The sequence below is a fragment of the Pagrus pagrus genome, assembly GCF_965226575.1.
Source record: "Pagrus pagrus genome assembly, chromosome: 11".
Lineage (NCBI taxonomy): Eukaryota > Metazoa > Chordata > Actinopteri > Spariformes > Sparidae > Pagrus > Pagrus pagrus.
In genome coordinates this window covers 13,353,154-13,370,894 of record NC_140195.1, presented here as the reverse complement: position 1 = coordinate 13,370,894, position 17,741 = coordinate 13,353,154, and the positions used below count along the sequence as shown (strand labels likewise).

At 41.2% G+C, this 17,741-nt stretch overlaps 1 protein-coding gene across 4 annotated transcripts in view; it reads right to left on the bottom strand.

Annotated features, from left to right (window-relative positions):
• Nucleotides 1-17,741, bottom strand: part of LOC311265623 (metabotropic glutamate receptor 7-like) — a 114,194-nt gene that overhangs the window by 23,595 nt on the left and 72,858 nt on the right. For all 4 annotated transcript variants that reach the window (XM_084367487.1, XM_084367486.1, XM_084367488.1 and 1 more), the window contains 5 exons: nt 15,782-15,998; nt 8,450-8,585; nt 7,707-7,861; nt 4,323-4,460; nt 2,231-2,431 (listed from right to left, as the gene is read on the bottom strand). In XM_084367487.1, coding sequence (XP_084223613.1) covers nt 2,231-2,431; nt 4,323-4,460; nt 7,707-7,861; nt 8,450-8,585; nt 15,782-15,893 — 742 coding nt within the window. In that variant the 5' untranslated portion in view covers nt 15,894-15,998. The remainder of the gene's footprint in view (nt 1-2,230; nt 2,432-4,322; nt 4,461-7,706; nt 7,862-8,449; nt 8,586-15,781; nt 15,999-17,741) is intronic.

Below are 17,741 nucleotides of genomic sequence, written 5' to 3'. Positions count from 1 at the left end.
TGTGAGCAGATTACGCTGATTCTTTACTTTTAACAGCTGAATCTTATCTAGAACATTTTGTGAAGACACACTGTACCTCAGAAGAGCCTCTAATGATCAGAGGCTGACATACATGCCGCCACATTTGTAATGACAAAGGCTTCTCTTGTTCGAAACTCATCTCCCATTTGGCTCTCTCCCTCCACTCACTTTTCAGAGCAGTTGTCATTAATAGCTATGTCCATTAATTGTTAAGTATCTTCCACATCACTTTCTGTACGGGACTGAATAATGTAGAGGTTCAAGTATGGGCAGACCCATAATATATCATATTGGCTTAAAATATTTCGCAGATCCAGAAAGTGTTGTGGCGCTTTAAGCTATGACTGAAACTGAATGTAAATTTAAACCGTAGCCAGCGAACAAAATGCATATGATGAATAAAACAGAGCAGTATCTACGGTATCAGCTAACCCTGCTTTTTAGTATGAACCGGAGATGACTCTGGCTCCTACATCCTTCTACTTTTTTGTTTTTCTTGAAATTAAGTTTTAAATTCTTCACACATATTTTATATACTCTGACTGTATCAGATACGTTGTTATTTTAGGCTGAATTCTCTGTGATATTTTTGGTCCGTGCCGTACACGCGGCATCTATTGCACGTCTGTCCATCCTAGGAGAGAGGAACTTGGGTCGTCTTGGGTGTCTTTCTTTCCCTGCTACAAGGTTTTTTTCCCTTACTTGAATTTAGGGTCAGACGACAGAGGATGTCGTTCATTGTGCACATTGCGAAGCCCACTGAGGCAACGTGATTGTAATTTTGGGCTATATACAAAAAATTTACTTGGCGTGAAATTGACTGCAAGTTAGACTTAAATACTTGAGTATAAAGTAGTAGTTCAGTAATAGTTAGGGTTAAACAAAGACTGAATGGTAAATGGCATTTATCTACCGACTGCTGAAAACACTTTGCAACACTTGTCACATTCACACACACGCTCTTACATTGATGCCAGACGCTGCCATGCAAGGTGCCGACCTGCTAATCAGGAGCGATACAGCGCTTCCTATCCAAACCACCCCAAGATATGTCTACGCTCAGCCATTCACACACACTCTCACTCACACACAAACACACACCAGTGAATAGCCATCGGGAGCAATTTGGGGTTCAGTATCTTGCCCAAGGATACTTTGACGTAAGCCAGGGAATCCAGGGATCAAGTCACTGACTTTCTGATTAGTGGCGACCTGCTCTACATCCTGAGCCACAGTTGCGAGACAGCCCTTATCACTGGCTCCCCTGATGTTTAATGAGCTCATACCAGAGACTCAAACGCGTCAGGGTTTGCTATATTTTGAGCTTAATGCCCACATTAATATGCTATAGTTAGCTCGCTAAGATGTGATTATTTGGGGCAATCTTTGCGTAGAGCTTGATGAGAAGATTGATACCACTCTCATGCCTGTGGAGAAAATCATTCGCCGGCACCGGGAGACCGATGGTTCAGCTTACCATAAAAGCTAGAAACGAGGAAACACCTAAGCTGACTCCGTCCAATAATTAAAATATCTGCCAGCAACTCTCAAGCTAATTAACACATTGCATTTTGTTTGTTCAATCTTTACGAAAATGACAATTTACCATTTTACTGTACAGGAGGTTATGTCCTTAACTACGTCTCCGCCTGTGCCTGGCAACTGCCAAGAATTACCTCAGTACATAACCTCTCCGTAAAACCACAACTCCTTTTAACACTTTGTGTCCAAACAAAATATGACATGTTAATTAGTGAGCTTTCAAGGTGAGCCACGCTTCTTCTAGTGTTTCCCCCGTGTTTTCAGTGTTTATGATAAGCTAAGCTAACCAGCTGCTTTCTGTAGCTTCATATGCAACACACATGAGAGTGGTATCGATCTTCTCATCTAGCTCCCAGCAAGAAAACCAATATATTTCCCAGAATGTTCCTTTAACTAATGTAGTAAGCTCGAAGCCTCATTTCACATTCATGTGATTTTTTTCCTTATGTTTATAGGCGGTTCATCCTTAAGTTCATGGATGTTTATACGTTCATTTAATCTTCTGTATTGCTCTTATCGAGAATCGTTTGTTCTTATTATTAATTAATTTTCATTATTCTTATCTCCACAATACGCGTTGAAACGTAGTCAGATGTCCTCCAAAACTCTGCCCAAAGTGATAACGTAACTAATTTAACTTTACTTATCAACACGTCCTGTCACTCACCGTTGAAGCTGGTGTTGCGTATGTACTTGAGCAGCGTCTTTCCTTCAGCAGTCTCCATTTGTGGACAAACGCCAGGATGATCAGGACACAAGTCCCTCTGCATGTTGTGGAGAGCGTGGGCCATGGCGTACACCGCGTCAATCACAAACTGCACCTTCCCTTCCTGCTCGTACTTGGAGTCGATCCCGATGCGCTCCTGGCCTGAGGGAAGAGAAGGAAGAGGAAGAGATTTACAGCCAAATGCACCATAAACTATAAGACATTACATCCTCTCAGCGCTGACTATCATCCCCGGCTTCATTTTTATTCCTCCGTTTACTATTCGCTGCCAGTTAGTTTAGTTTGGATTTTGAGGGAATTACACCCAGAGGTACAATGTGGCACAGGAAATAAGAAGACACATTTAGTTCCCACGTGGAAAATATCAAGCTGAGCTGTGAGACAACGTGTTTGTGTCAAATAGAGCAGACTCAGATTGAATTACTGCGGTGCATTTCAGAGTAATAGGCAGCAAAGAACGGACCTCACTTGTCCCATCTTTAAGGTGATGAAGATCACCGTGAACTTTAGTAACATACTCTTCTACAGTGGCTTCCTGCTCTTTTATATCCTCTTCCCACTGTACTGCCCTTTCACTTTGGGCTGCAGTAAAGGTTTTGCCTCACGCTGCTGATACACTGGCTGAATACGTAATGTACATCCTCTGCTGGGTTTTTGTTTTTGTTCAAATTTGAATTAGCTTTTTTTTCCCCCGAAAGTGGCACTTCCAGGAGTGAGTGGAAATTAAAAACAGCGAAAATCCTAGTATTATTTTAATAATAATAATCATCATCATCGTGATCACCATCATTATCCTTGTGATTTTAATATTCAAGCTCCCAGTAAACAAAGAAGCATCAGTGAGGAAATAACAGAGAATACGAGAAGACAATTTTCCCCTCAGTGATAGCTGTTCATAGTTCACATGGAGGTCTCAGCGGAGGAGCACGTGGTGTTAATAGGAAACATAGAATGTGGGAGACTTGCATAAACCGAAGGAGGTCAAAAGCAATCTGCGCTGACATTTCAGCCCATTTCTCAGAACTAAACATACATTTCGGCACACATATAACCTTTTTTTGCCTTTCGCTGCTCACCATATGGTGCTAAATGGACAGTCTTTGAATTCGAAAGCCTCCCGTTTGTATTTAACATTCATAAATATCAGCTCGGCTTGTGTTATAAAAAGAAAAAAAGGAACATAAAAGGCAGTGGTGCAGCCATTTTCAGTTGAATTCGAAGAGAGGATAAAAGACATTTACAGTCGTTTTATAGAGGGTTTGCGGGGCTCACGGAGTGGACGAGCATCTTCTGTCTTTGATACATGATAAAAGACGGCAAACAGGAGATTATAAAGGAAGCGAAATCCTTCAGCAAACAGTAATTTGTGTCACGCTGCCATTACCATCGTTACGTATGCAAGCAAGATTAATACAGCATCCCACATCACAGGCATCATCCTTGCAGATAATACATGCAGTGTAATGCCTGTCACACCGTTGGCAGTCAGAGTTTAGGTAATACGAACATGCATCACTGTTAGCAACCACGCAACCATCAATGTTACCGCAAAAATGCAAATAAGGAACGGGGGCATAAGCAGTATTCACTTAGCTGTCTGTCATTTTCCCAACCTAAATAAAGTCTACTCTGCCTCTGCTCAGTTAGTACACACTGCACGACTGTGCTGAGCTTTCAAGGTGACTGGGTTAAGGGGGAAAAGAGGGAATATGGGATTTAAGAGTTACAGGACATTAGCCACAGGAGCAGACGGTCTGTAACTGTAGCATGACTAAGAACGTGGTGCATTATTATTCTAATAATAAACTCTGCCTGTCCTGCACCCGCTGGGTAGAAACACCTGGTGTTAGACTTTCTGGCTGTGCCGCAGACATGAGGGCTTGAATTAAAACCCCCAACAGCCTATCTGCAGCTTCTAATACGGACAAAAGGTTGAGTTCACATCGATTTGACTTAGGAGGGTGAAAATATGCATCATCAATTAGTGTAAAACATAAAGGTTCCCGATTTGTTCGTGCCAAAAATCGTGTACCTGTGCATTTACGGCTGGTGTCCTCTCTCTTCGAGGCACTGAGGAGCCTGCAGTCAAAGTTTTCCTCCCAGAACTCGGCGAACCACACGTTTCTGCGATTGTTCTCCAGGGTGAGCGCAGTAAAGTATTCATCAAACCCTGGGAATAGAGGAAAGAGGAGAATGGCTCAGTTCCGGACCAATTACCAACCAATTCAAACCTGGAGGAAATGAAGCGAAACTTCTGTAGCAGTGATGTGGTGGAGGTGGAGGTGGTGTGGCGGAGGTGGCCGCTAGGTGTTGGAAACACACCAGCAAGCACTGCTTCATCAAAATTTGACCACAGTGGTTCCTCTTCCTCTCAAGCCCCATGGAACTTTAATCACTTCTTTCATCCAGGAAATTACATTAATTAAAAAACAGGATGCATAATAAATAACGATGGGATGTAAGTGGTGCCGCAGCTTGGCGCCTGAGGCTGCAAGGTCCGGTAGGTGCTGAACAGGTTTTCTTCACTTCATAAAATCCATTACAATAGAGATGATTGAAAGCATGATGTATTAGCTCAATGTTAATTTCAACAGGGGCTTAGGTGTCTGTATGAAGCGGTGGCTCGAGGAGAGCGCCAAACAAAGGGAAAAGAAAGCCTGTGTGCCCAAATGTGTTCTTTTGTTTGTGCAACTTTCCCACCCAATGTGGGTCAGGAAACTGAGCTGGGACAAAACTTGACTGCAAAATTCATTATGCAGTATTTTTTTTTTTACCATTTGTTACAGAAAGACAATTTTCACATTTTAAAGCCTGCGTCTGTCTGCGTCTCCACACTCCCTGTTATCCAGTCATATCAGCTGAGTCGTGGGTAGAGGTGATAATGGCTAATCAGAGCTGAATGACTCAGCTGCTTTTCTTTTCAAAAGACCATCAATGATGCATGGAGGATTAATAATATTCTCACAGTCTCCGGAGTGTACATTCGTCCTGGCCAAACCTTCCCTAATTAAGGAAAGCTTCATAAAACTCCCGACTTTCAAATTTCCTCGATTGTGATGATGAGCGGTTATTAGGATTGTGACACTGGACGGAGCTTAAAAATAGACGGTACATGCAGAGAATATTCTATTTCTGCTGTGAATTTGTACACGTCTTTCCAGGGAGTATGATTCCCCTCGTTAGCCTCCCTTTTTGTTGTGGGTGGATTTATTTAAACTCGAGTTTTCAAGAGAAATCCACCCCTAAGCACTTAAAAACAACTCGTAATGGTATTTCTTTTCGAGTGTAATTACAGAAAATGTTAAAATGATCAAAAAAAACCCAATGCTTAATAATAAAAATTTAATTAAAGCGTTCTCTCAGACATATAATTCCGTGTCCCTTTCAACAATGGTACGGCAGAGAGCAGAAATAACAATTTCTCCACAGACAGCCGGCGGAGACTGGATATTCTCAGCCTAAACAAGGAACACCACTCTGATGAATATATCTGCAGTGCAAAAGGTGACACAGTTTACATCTAAAGCAGCCAATTTGTCCGAACTGACTTTAGTCTGGTCATGTGCAACCCAAGGCCAAATGCAACAAGGTCACACTTGTTCTCTGAGGAGTAAAGTCATTCTGAAAAAGGTAGAAAATTGCCAGCTGGAGTAGAAATAGATGAGGCAGGTACATGAAAAAGTAAGATGGGAATATGCCATCATAAAATATCGCATTAAATGCATTCATTGTCACTGATGTTTGTTTATTACCTCCGCCGAGGAGGTCAGATTCATCCGTGTCCATCTGTTGGTTGAATTGTCAGCTGCATTACATAAAAACTACCAAACAGATTTCCACTAAACTTGGATGGAAGATGGGTCTCAGCCCAGGACAGACCCCATTAACTTTTGGTGCAGATCAGGATAAAGGGACTGATCCAGGACTTTTTCTCACTTTCTTTAACATTACAAGATAGGGGGTTTTTCAACATTTTTGTAAATTTCTCAGGGAATAATGCATGGATCTTGATGAAAATCATCTATGAGGTATGAGTGAGCACATTTGAAGCAGATCCAAATAAAAATCCAGATCTGGCCAATTTAAGTAAGAGAGCTGAGTCTTAATTGAAATTGGATTAAGCTTGATTGAATTAAAGGGGACTGTTGGGCCTTGCTGAAGGTACGTGCTCTAATTCTAGTTTGTTTGTTGGTTTGTTGGCAGGATTTCACAAAAACTGTGGAACGGATTTCCATGTAACTTGGTTGGAGGTTGCGCCTCGGCCCAGAATAGACCAGCTTAACTTTTGGCGCTGATTCAGATACAGGGAGGAATCCTTTTTTTTTTTTCCACTTCCTATAACATTGCAAGTTTTTCAACATTTTCATTAATTTCTCAGGGAATAATGCTTATATAATAATGTTTATGCCTAATAATACTTTTACTCCCTACATTTTGAAACAAATATCTGTACTTTACTTCTTAGATCAAAGGAGTAACAGGCATGTTTCTTTAATGCATTAGAGGGGAATCAGCAATTATCTACAACGCTTTACCAACCCCAAATGTCAGTATATGACGTCCTGGGAATGAGACTCAATAATCAACTATCTTTCTCGTGTGTATATTAACAGCTCGGACAAATCCTACTGATTCTACCTTTAAGTTTAATGGTCTATGAATCAAATTTATATGACGCGAGGTTCAGTTAGCTTTGCACAGAAATGGCTGGTAGAACTGTCCTTCAGAGGGATACTTCTTATTTTTATACTTTGAGTACATTTCAGAGCCTGTACAACTAGAAATCGAATCAGTACTTCTCGTCTTTTTTTAAACAAGTATCTGTACTTCTACTGCAGGAAAGAATGTATGTACTTTTGCGACTTCTGCTGGTATTTATGAGTGAGTACAAAAGGGGGACTTTTTGGGGTTTTTTTGGCGAGGTTTCATAATATATGAATATATTTTCAATATTTTAGGCCTTTGTACATTGTACAGAGAGTGTACACTTGTTTAAGTGAGTCAATTATGCATGTTAAGACTAAAAAGACAAAGAAAAGTTAGTACATTTTATTTCAAAAGTTTATTTCTGGGGGGTCATGAATGTGGATTTCTAAATGAGTTTTTAATGAGTGTTTTACCAGTTTTTAACTACTTCTAAATCTCTTATTATATAATTTAATTACACATCTTAATGCTTAAGATAAATGAATCTCTAGATAATTCTCTTTAAAGCAGGTTTATTTAATTATTTATGTAAATTTTATGTTTGGGGTTTGTTGTAGTCGCCAGTGATCACACACACAAACAGGTAAAAAAAAACCCTATAAAAAGCAATTACACCCAACAAAACAGCAGAGTAGAAAACAATACAGTAACACAGCATGTGGTGAAGAGTGCAGAGTGCATCTCTTTGTGTGTACCGGTGTATGCGTACCTTCAATGGAGGAGCGTTTGGGCAGTATAGTGACTGCCCCCACCGCTACGTCTTCGAGCTGGTGGATCGGGCTGCTCTTGGCCCCCCAGCTGTCAGATCCAATCCACAGGAAATGGCCCACCTGATTGGCCCTCTTGGTGGCATTGAGAACTCCCCTGCAAGGACATCCGTGTGTGAATTTGGAGAAAACACGGGAGGTGTGTGCAATCTAATATCTATTACACAGAGGCACAGCTAGCTTTAAGCGGTTGTTTGGACATTACAGCTCATGGTCAAGTATTGTTCTCCGGTTTATCTCATTAAAGCTGAGAAGAAACCGAGGAAACGATAGGTATTGTGTTTTAAGTGGTGCATGTTTTGTGTTATTTTTATCTTTTGTTTGAAGATGGCAGCTCCGTTTTCTCACTCATCTACTTTTTTTTCAAATAAATCTACTTTTGTATTATTCATTTGGAATTCACAGGTACTAAATGTTTTATTCTGTGTTTCTTCACAACAATTCCCATGGGCCATTGTAAATGAAACATATCTCTGTTGTTTTGTTGTGATCTGTATCCCCGCTTCTCCTCCGAGGCCTGCTTGTATTTGTGTTTTTGGAGGTATGTTTGTGTAGTACACATGGTAAATCTGTGCCTCGAGCTTGTCTTCAGGACCTGCTACTCAGAGATTAAAGACCACAACATGGCAAGCCATCAGCGCGCTCGAGCAACATGGATGAAGCCAGAATGCGATGCGCTCCTCACCGTATGTCTTCCTCACTGGCGAAGATGATGACTGCCCGCGAGTGCTGCGTTTCCAGCAGCTGTTGGATTGCTTTGTCATAATCCTCCAGCTTGGGGTTGTGGGGAATTTTCAAAGACTGGGCGATGCAGATTCCACCTTTTTAATGGGAAAGGAGTAAGAAATGATCAGGCCTCTGGGATGATCTCACGCATTCACTCACTCGGATACAAAGATATATGCATATATACAAAAGCCTCGGGTCACAATAGCTGCTTTTTTTCCAATGGAAATGGAAAACATGCGTACACAATAGTGAGTCTTTGATGATGCTGTCATGTGCGCTACAGTGTCTAAATGATAGTCTTACAGTGTATACATTTACATTTTGGCAATGATCTGAAAACCACAGCAGCGTGCAATATAACACTCAGACTGCGCCCTCCGACTGAACACCAGAATCATTTCGCAGAGTGGGAGAGTTATAAACAGATCGGCAGTAACAGATTCAATGGTCCACTTCAACAGGGACATAAAGCTACAGATTTCACATTATGGATTCCAGAAAATCCAACAGCGTGCCATTGACTTTTCATTTAAAGTCATTATCAAACATCTCTTGTTGGACCCTGAACCAATCAGATAGTACAGCCGGCGATAACAAACAAAGAGGATATTAATACTGACAATAAATCATTCTCAGACAGGTCACCGCTAATGAGTTTGTACAGGATGAAGGGGACTGATTGCTTCCGTGCGTTACTAAATACTTGCTAGACGTTTGGCACAGTATATTATTACAATTGGCTTTTAGCAGTTTCCCAGGTATTGTTGTGTTCGGGGTTACATTCAACAGCTCATTATCGGGTAGAGGAGCTAAATTATATCTCGCAAAAAAGAATAATAGAGTTTTGCTTCACTCTGGTATGGTAATGATAGGTGTGGAGGACGAGCTAACCTCAGAGGCACTTTGGATAAACAGATAATATGATCACCTGTGCAATAGGACATCTTCACTACTGTAGGCCTAGACTTGAGGCAGTAGCCTGTGTCAACAGCAAAGCTCTACCCAAACCAATTAAAATTTCTCCCACTCAAGCATTTTAATAGCCTACCCAATAACCTTTCAGCTCGAGTTTTCCTGAGTAGACGGAGAAATGGAGGGAAAAGGAATCTCCTAATTGCCAGTCTCCTCAGGCTCATTACTTTGATATAAACAGCTTTTAGCTGGCAGATCACACATCTCCAGTCACGGTTTACTGTGGCATTTCCAAAGGCAGAAGATAGCGAAATGACAACTGCTGAACCTCCTCTTAACCATCCATTTTTCAAGTATCAGCAGGCAGAATTAGGAATGTTTCATAATGCTAGAAAAACATCCAGGATGAGCCAAAAGACCTCTGGGATGGCTGCTGTTATCCTCCCTAAGTGGACTAAACATAAAAATGGAGATCCCGCAAATGGCCTATCTGTTGCTTAAGGGTTTGTGGTATCCTGTTAAAATGAAACGTGCTCGGTGTCATTTGTGCAGAGCAGCCAGCGTTGTGGGTCTCCAAGGGACGACACTAAAGCTCAGAGATTTCAGTTGATTTCATCCAGAAAGCCTTTGGTATGACATACTTTAAGGTTTCTGTTTCTAGGAAACACTAGCACTGTAAAATATCTGATTCTGGTGTATTAGCAGCACCTTTCAGTTCCAGGTATCACACAGATTACTTCTAGAAAGGAAAAAAAAAAAAGGAAAAACTGTCTTTTTTTTGCTGAGAATTTAAATCTCATGAAAATGCATTAACTCAATTTTGAAAGAAAAAAAAAAACCCTGCAGGCTCGTGTGAAGAGTTATAATGGTATAAAAGTCTTGGACAGAGATATATTATAGGTCACAACAGTCGATAATACAGTCAGAGACCGCAGGAACCACTGATGAAGATAAGAAGCATTTGGAGCAGATCCCATCTTAAGAGAGAGAGAAAGTGCACCAGAACTGAGCATGCTGCAGGCTTAAGACTGCCCCACAGGCTGCGGACCAGCAGCTAAATTATTGAATGCCTGCAGAATACCTTATCTGTCCTCAGTCAGGTGGTCAGTCAGTCAGTTTGTCAGGGAGGCAGGTATGATGGAAATGTAAGTATTGTATCTGTACTTTCAGAGTGCTGCGCTGTGGGTTGGACCGCCTTCACCTGTCACCAGAAGGCACTGTGTGGACTTGAAAGAGTCCTTGACTCAGACAGTGGGTTTAGAGAAGAGCCGCATGTCTGTCTTGGCTATAGATATTTGATGTGAGGAAGATGAATGTCAGGCTCTGAGAAAAGAGAGTGTTTTACTCCAGCTCATTGAAGGCTTATCCAAGAAATAGGATTGTATAGAAATACAGTTCTGGCTGCCACTTAAGTCACCATTATACTTGATCACAACTGCTTTGTCAAATGGTGGAACAGCGCTGGAAACCAACCACCACCAGCTTTCTGATGGAGGCAATTTAAATGGGAACAACTGAGTGCAACACTGAAAGCCTTTCGGGATAGGCTGTCAGAAAATGTGCTCCTTTATCCACATGTTTAAACGGTTCTGAATAGCTAGACACTCTTTTTGCTTTCCAGTGTGGTCGGGAGGGTTGGGCTTATGAAAAATGTTTCAAACCAGTATGTTATTAAGCCAAATACCGGACCAGTAGTACCAGACTTCACCAATTGGTGTTGTATGTGACTCGCTCCGGAGCCTGTCTACAATCCAGCAGGACAACTGTGACACATCGTGTTTTTTAATTCTCACAACCATTCAACATAGCTTTTCTTCTTCTAAAGTTTAACATCAACAGCATAAAATGAGACTTTAGCCTAGATCACATTGAGAAAAGATGGCAGCAGCTATATTTCAAGTGCTAATGTTAACTTTGAAAGTCAATGAGTTTCTGCAAATGTTGCAAAATTAAAGCTGTCTCAAGAAATTAAGGGTTTCTGTCCACTTGATCAGGACAAAACATATTCACACAGCGGCCATTTTCCCATGGTGTCACGCTAAACAAACAAATTGTTGTCATTTTACAGCATCCTGAAGGATCAATAGCTGACAATGATGGATAGTAAAAAATCTGGAGGGACATCGGGCCACATTTCAAGGTAAAATAACATTTTTGATAACCCACTTGTTACCGTTAGAGCTAAAACTGGCACACAACCACTTCCTAGTGTATGAGCATTACACAGAAATATGTGATCCACTGAATGTCACATAACTTTACTGACTAAAGCAGAACATTTCTGAGGTCGGGGGAGGAAATGGCAAGACAGCTAACACATAACCTAATGGGTTATCAAATATGTTGTTTTACCTTGAAATATGGCCATCAGAAGGCACTGAAATGGTGGTGGTTTGTCAGATTCCTTATATTTATATGACTTTTAACTTAGAACACGGCAGTACGACTTTATATCCTCTGGATAACTGCATTTGAGCTTTCCACCTTAGCGAGATATCAGAGGAAGATGGTCGCTGTGTGAATGTGGTCTATAGGGCTTGTAATTTGAAATGAATATCAGTAGTGTTGAGTTTGTAGCTGAGGAGGTAGTGTTGTGTTGCATTAACAATGTAAAGTAAAGTAACAGGAGCGGCTCAAAATGAGCTTTCGTACTTAAGTTTTGTAGCGTGTAACATATCCTAATCATCATCAACTCATTACTGATGTTGTTAGCAGCCCTGTGTGCACGACTCTCAACTCTATTACATTGCAGCAAAACGTAAGGTTAGGGTTAGGCTAATCAGCTACCTCCTGCTAACTAGCCTCATCCTGCTAGCGCTCTCCACCTACATCTGACAAATGCTGGACCAGTCAGTCAGCATCAAATCAAACCAGTTCAACACTGGACCTGACTGGGAAAACCATGTTGTACAAAAACAGTCAGGAGCGTGAAAAGAAAATGGATGTTTCTCTTGAATATAAATACTAAAAGTGGAGAATATTTGCTCACATTAGAAAATGTGCTGGTGTGTGACACTGAACGTTTAAGCTGCACTTAATTAATTTACCTCTAATCCTAAAACGTAATATCAAACCTATATGCACCGTGAACCCCTACCCTCTGCCCCACATTTGATTAATATATCAAAGACAGCTTAATGATCACGATGGCCAAATTCATCAGGCTCTTGGAAGTTCTCTGCTTATCTGTCTGAGTGCCATAGGTCATGCACTGCATTAACTGCTTCAATTATTCATCCTCTATGCCCTCGGTTCTGAAAATGCACTCCAGGGCGAGGAATCCTACTTCCCCATCTTGCTTAGTAAAATACAAATCCCTTTAAATTAGAGGCTCTTGATGGATTCGACCCCCAAACCGAAACCTCCAGGGGATCCATAATGCTGCAATTATATTTATCACCTCAGCAGTCACAAGGCAGACCTGCCCTCCCCAGAGTCTCCTCGCATGAACATGTGGGCGCACATCAAAATGGGCTGACATGCAGCTGACATTTATATTCTACTTTTGTGTGCCCTTCCATATACCCTGTGTCTTTCAATGTCACAATGCCATGTGCAAGTAACGTGGACTATTTTACAGTGTTCGCAGATAAATCAGGCTTCCTCCCCAATTCTCTCCTACTGCTGAATATGAGTGCTATATTTTACTGGTACATTTATTCCCCCCCCCCTCACAGTGCTAGACTGAATCCAAGAACGCATTGTGTTGGCAACTCGCTGCAATCAATTCCACAGTGATACTTTGTGGGTGGTTTTCCTCAAATGCGAGCCTTTTTATCAAATGGGAAAACTGAACTCCATCGCTCTGGCTTGAGTCCAGACAGACACAGAAAAATACAAACAAGATTAATCTCTGCCAGCTTCACCTGGAGCCAGGATGAAGGTGCACAATGGAGCAGTGCCTAAACAGGAGAGAGAGAAAGCAGAGCAACATATATATATATATATATACTGTATATGTGTGTGTGTGTGTGTGTGTAGAAGAAAAAGAGAAGAGATCAATACAGGCTGGCCATCACTCCAGTCTCAGCTTGGGGTAATGGGTAGCCATATTGCATTAGTCCGCTAGATGGTTCTCCTTGAAGTGGTGAAGCGAGAATCCTGGTAATGCATCTGACATTTCACTGCAACCAAACAGAGCAGCCACAAAAAAAAGGGCTCACGTCCTCAAGGATCAACTTGCATCGATGCTAAAACATCCACCAAACAATGTAGTTGTTGTTCCGCAGTTTAGCAATTTCTTAAAAAGGATGTGTGTTTGATACATCTTACAGTATTTTCCAAATATTCTCTATTTCTATATTCACTAAGATGTTTGCTTTTTATGTTGCTCAATTTATTCCAGGCAGTTCTGCTGCAGAACTACTGCCTTTGAATGAGACCTGTGAATATACAGTTATGCTATTACATAAATAATGTGTTTATTAAAGATAAGATGCCTTGGGTACCGGGGGCTTTCCTTCAGAGGAAATAATTCCCATTTGTATACAAATACAGAATATTGCAAAGTGACTGCAGCTCGGTAGCAGCAAGATGAGTCAACAACAACAATGGCTTATAATTTCATACTCTTCGTGTAGCCGTTCAAAAGTCGTAATAATATCAGCGTGTTTACTGCTCTTTGCATAAGAAAAAGAAGAAGTTAAATCAGTGGAAAATGCATCTGAGAAAACCAGCTGGAAGAAACTATGTTAATCACAGGACACAAGATTAATTAAAACTTTCAAAATAAGCCTTAAATCAGGATGTTTCCTTATTCGCTCCTGTACAGCTTACTTTCTCTGTCTCTCTCTGCCGATGCAAATTTCACAGCTACAAACAGCGTCTTAAAGTTTTAATGAGTGATTACACTGGACACAAATGCACACGGATGAAATATTAATGCTTGCTGGACTTCTGATCGGTGCCTGTGGGATATCATTAGCTTTCTTCATTTTCAAGGTTTCCACACATTAGTTTGCTAGAAGAGACGGAGATCACTCCCTGCAGATTCACGGGAAATGGACTGGGATCCACAGTTTCAGGTGAGAACTTGCAATAGACTTGTCGTGAGTTTCATGGATGTGCCATCATGAATCATGGAGTGGGTGATTTTTGCAGCTCAGCCCAACATTCCTCTGAAAGTGATTCTTTCACAAAAGGTGAAAAAGTGATTGCGGTCCTGAACACACAGCTACTGCCACCTCTTGTGCATGGAAAAGGTTCTTGTAGTCATGGTCAGTCATTTCAAAATGATTGCAATAAACTGTACAAATATATTCCTTTCCTTATCTTGCAGACAAACGGGAAAGTCTCTCCGGCACGGCTCAAAAGCAGCGCACAGCAGACCACATGATGCGACAAAGATAGCCGACACATTGTTGTCGTATAGCAACTGAGTGTCTCCAGGCGACAGCGATGGCTCCTGACACTCATGTACCGCCACATGCCAACAGCATCAATGTGGAAAATACGGGTGAGTCAAGCAAGTGCCCAATTTTCAGCCCAGTTAAAGGCAAAACACCTTGTCTGAATGCAAATTTCGGTTGTAAGCACTCTTCAAGATCCTTATTCTAACCTCCCAAAGCCCAAATGTAAACTTAATAACGTAGCTGTTAGGCCTGAGAAAAGGATCATTGCCACTTTAAACAATCACCATTAATGTTACATTACAGGACCCAGCAAACAGGACTGATTCTAATAGCTCGTCTTCTAGACCATTCAGCGGTTCGTCTCTCTCTGTTTAATCATTTGGTTTCTGAGAGAAATGTCTGGAGACATTCGCTGAAGAAGGCCAGCTCCTTTTCAAAAAAGACTAAATATTTAAAACCCTGCTGCCTCGTGCACACCACCAGACCAGAGCGGTTTGAACCGACTGACCACAAAACTGACTGACCATCATTATCAGCCCTGTGCTCTCAACTAGCAGGGATAAAAAATGAGGCTGACTGAAACAGAAAAGGCAGAGTGTAAAACAAAACTCATGTCTCCCAAATGACCAGTTGGCAGACCGATCTCTCTCCTCTCTGTTGACTAAAGAGAACACATCAGACATTTCCAAACAATCCTCCTTTTAAGTGTGCACGCAGCAAAAATCTAAAATGGTTACATTTAAAAAAGAGTGGGTACATGCAATGCTCATTATTGTGACATGGAATCCTCTCTACAAGCTGTTTCTCTACATTTCCAGTAACACTCAACAACTCACAGGGGGACTGAGGCTGAAGCTGCCAAACAGATCAATAATTCATCCGCCCAAAACAGATTTTTACGACGAACTGCAAATGCAAAACTGATCTGCCTCTGGAAGAAAAATGCCAGCGTGTGTTTACATCAAACGAAACAAATAAAAGATTAAGATTTTGTTTCGTGGCCATCACTGGTCACCTTTCTTTACCTGCTTCTTTGGAGAGTTGTGTGAAGGCCTCCACTCCCTTCTCTCCATAGCTGCCCTCTGAGGCGATGGTGGAGACATAAGACCAGCCCAGGGCTCGGATAATGTCCACCATGGCCTGGGCCTGGAACGAGTCCGGAGGAACCACCCGTGAGAAGAAGTCGTAACGCCTGTCGTCACTCAACTCCGGGGCTGTGGATGCGTAGCTGATCTGCGGGATCTGGAAGAGAAGAAGGGAAGGGAACGTAGTTGTTGGTACTATTCTGGTGCAGCATCTCAGGCGGTTACTCAAGTGAGAGCTCTAAAAACATTGTGCAGATGTGTCATAAATCAGGTGCACAATATGCCCTCATTTAATTGCCAACAATGGAATAAAAAAGTAGTGTCCATGGCATGTATGCTACATTTTTGCTAGCGATCCAAGAATATGTGTCACATGTGATAGATGCAGAAATTACCACACCTGCCAGGGTCAGCTTTTTATGAGCTCAGAGGAAAGACATTTTAGGAAATGTGCTTATTCACTTTCCTGCTGAGAGTTAGAGGAGAAGATTGAAAACACTCTCATTTCTGCTCCTGGCGAAGAAATGGTCCAGAATATGACCCGGTTTTAAACTGCTACTTGGCGTTTTTTACACTTAAACAAACGAGATACCAAGTGTTAATTAATGAGCCCTAGTGTTGCTGACAGGCAGATTATTTTACCTTTGGGCAGTCCCAGGCTAGCTGTTGTTCCCAGGCTTTGTGTTACGCTAAGCTAATTGCTGCTGGCTGTAACTTTATATTGAACAAACAGACATGAGAGTAGTATCAAACTTCATATCTAGCTCTTGGCAAGAAAGCTACTGTATGTCCCAAAATATCAAACTACTCCTTTAATACCAACATTAATTTTACTTTACAGCTTCATTTTTTTTTTTACTGAACTACTTTCCCATGGTTCTCACTCATATAAACAATATCTGTCCCGTTAATAAAAGAAAAAGTCTGACTGAAGACACAAGCGGCGCTTCTTTTGCCGCTCACAAAGGCAGATGAAGGCTGAGGTTGACAACAAATGAGGGATACACTGTTCATATGTTTCACATTATCTCGTCAATTATTCATCTGAGAATTTATTCATATTATGTAACGCTATATTTCACATAGCCTATATTACGTCTGTTACCCGACCAATCTGCTCTGCTGTCACTTTCTTCTCAATATATCACTGAAGACTTATTGCAGAAATGTCTTTGCAACACTTTTTACGAACTAGCAGCACAGCCTTGTATAAGCACTCTCTTGCACTTCCCTCCTGATGAGACCCACTCTGTCTTCATCACCATACAGCATATCTAAATATAAAAGAATTCAGGGTCTGTGCTACTTTTTGTCTCTTCCATCTCATCCTGTATGATCTACAGAGGAAAACAGCAAAGCTAAGCTAACATGAAACCGACTCTATAGTCTGTGTAGATCTGGCCTTTTATGAAACTTTCAACCACATCCCAAGGTCTTTTTAGGAGGATGGAGTGCTCAATAGACCATAGTCACATGGCGGCCATTTTGCAAGTTGTCTTGCTGAAAAGACAATGGGGACATAGGCCATATTTAAAATTAAAACAACATATTTGATTACCTATTAGCTTCGGTCAGACAACACCTAACATTAGCATTCAGCCACTTCCTAGCAAACATTACTGTTTGAAAATGTTACATGATGTGATAGGAAGTCGTAAATTAACTCTAAAGTCTAAACACACATCTTCGACACATTCATTGAAACCTGTAAGTAAAGACCATTGGATGTAATCAAACAATAATGTTAGCGAGGAGGTGGTTAAATGCTAACGTTTGCTAAAGGGTTATCAAATATGTAGTTTTACCTTGAAATATGGACCAATGTTCATCCAGATTTTCATTATCCATTCTCTTTTAAATTACTGATCAATCACGCAGTGGTGAGATAATAACGTAAAAA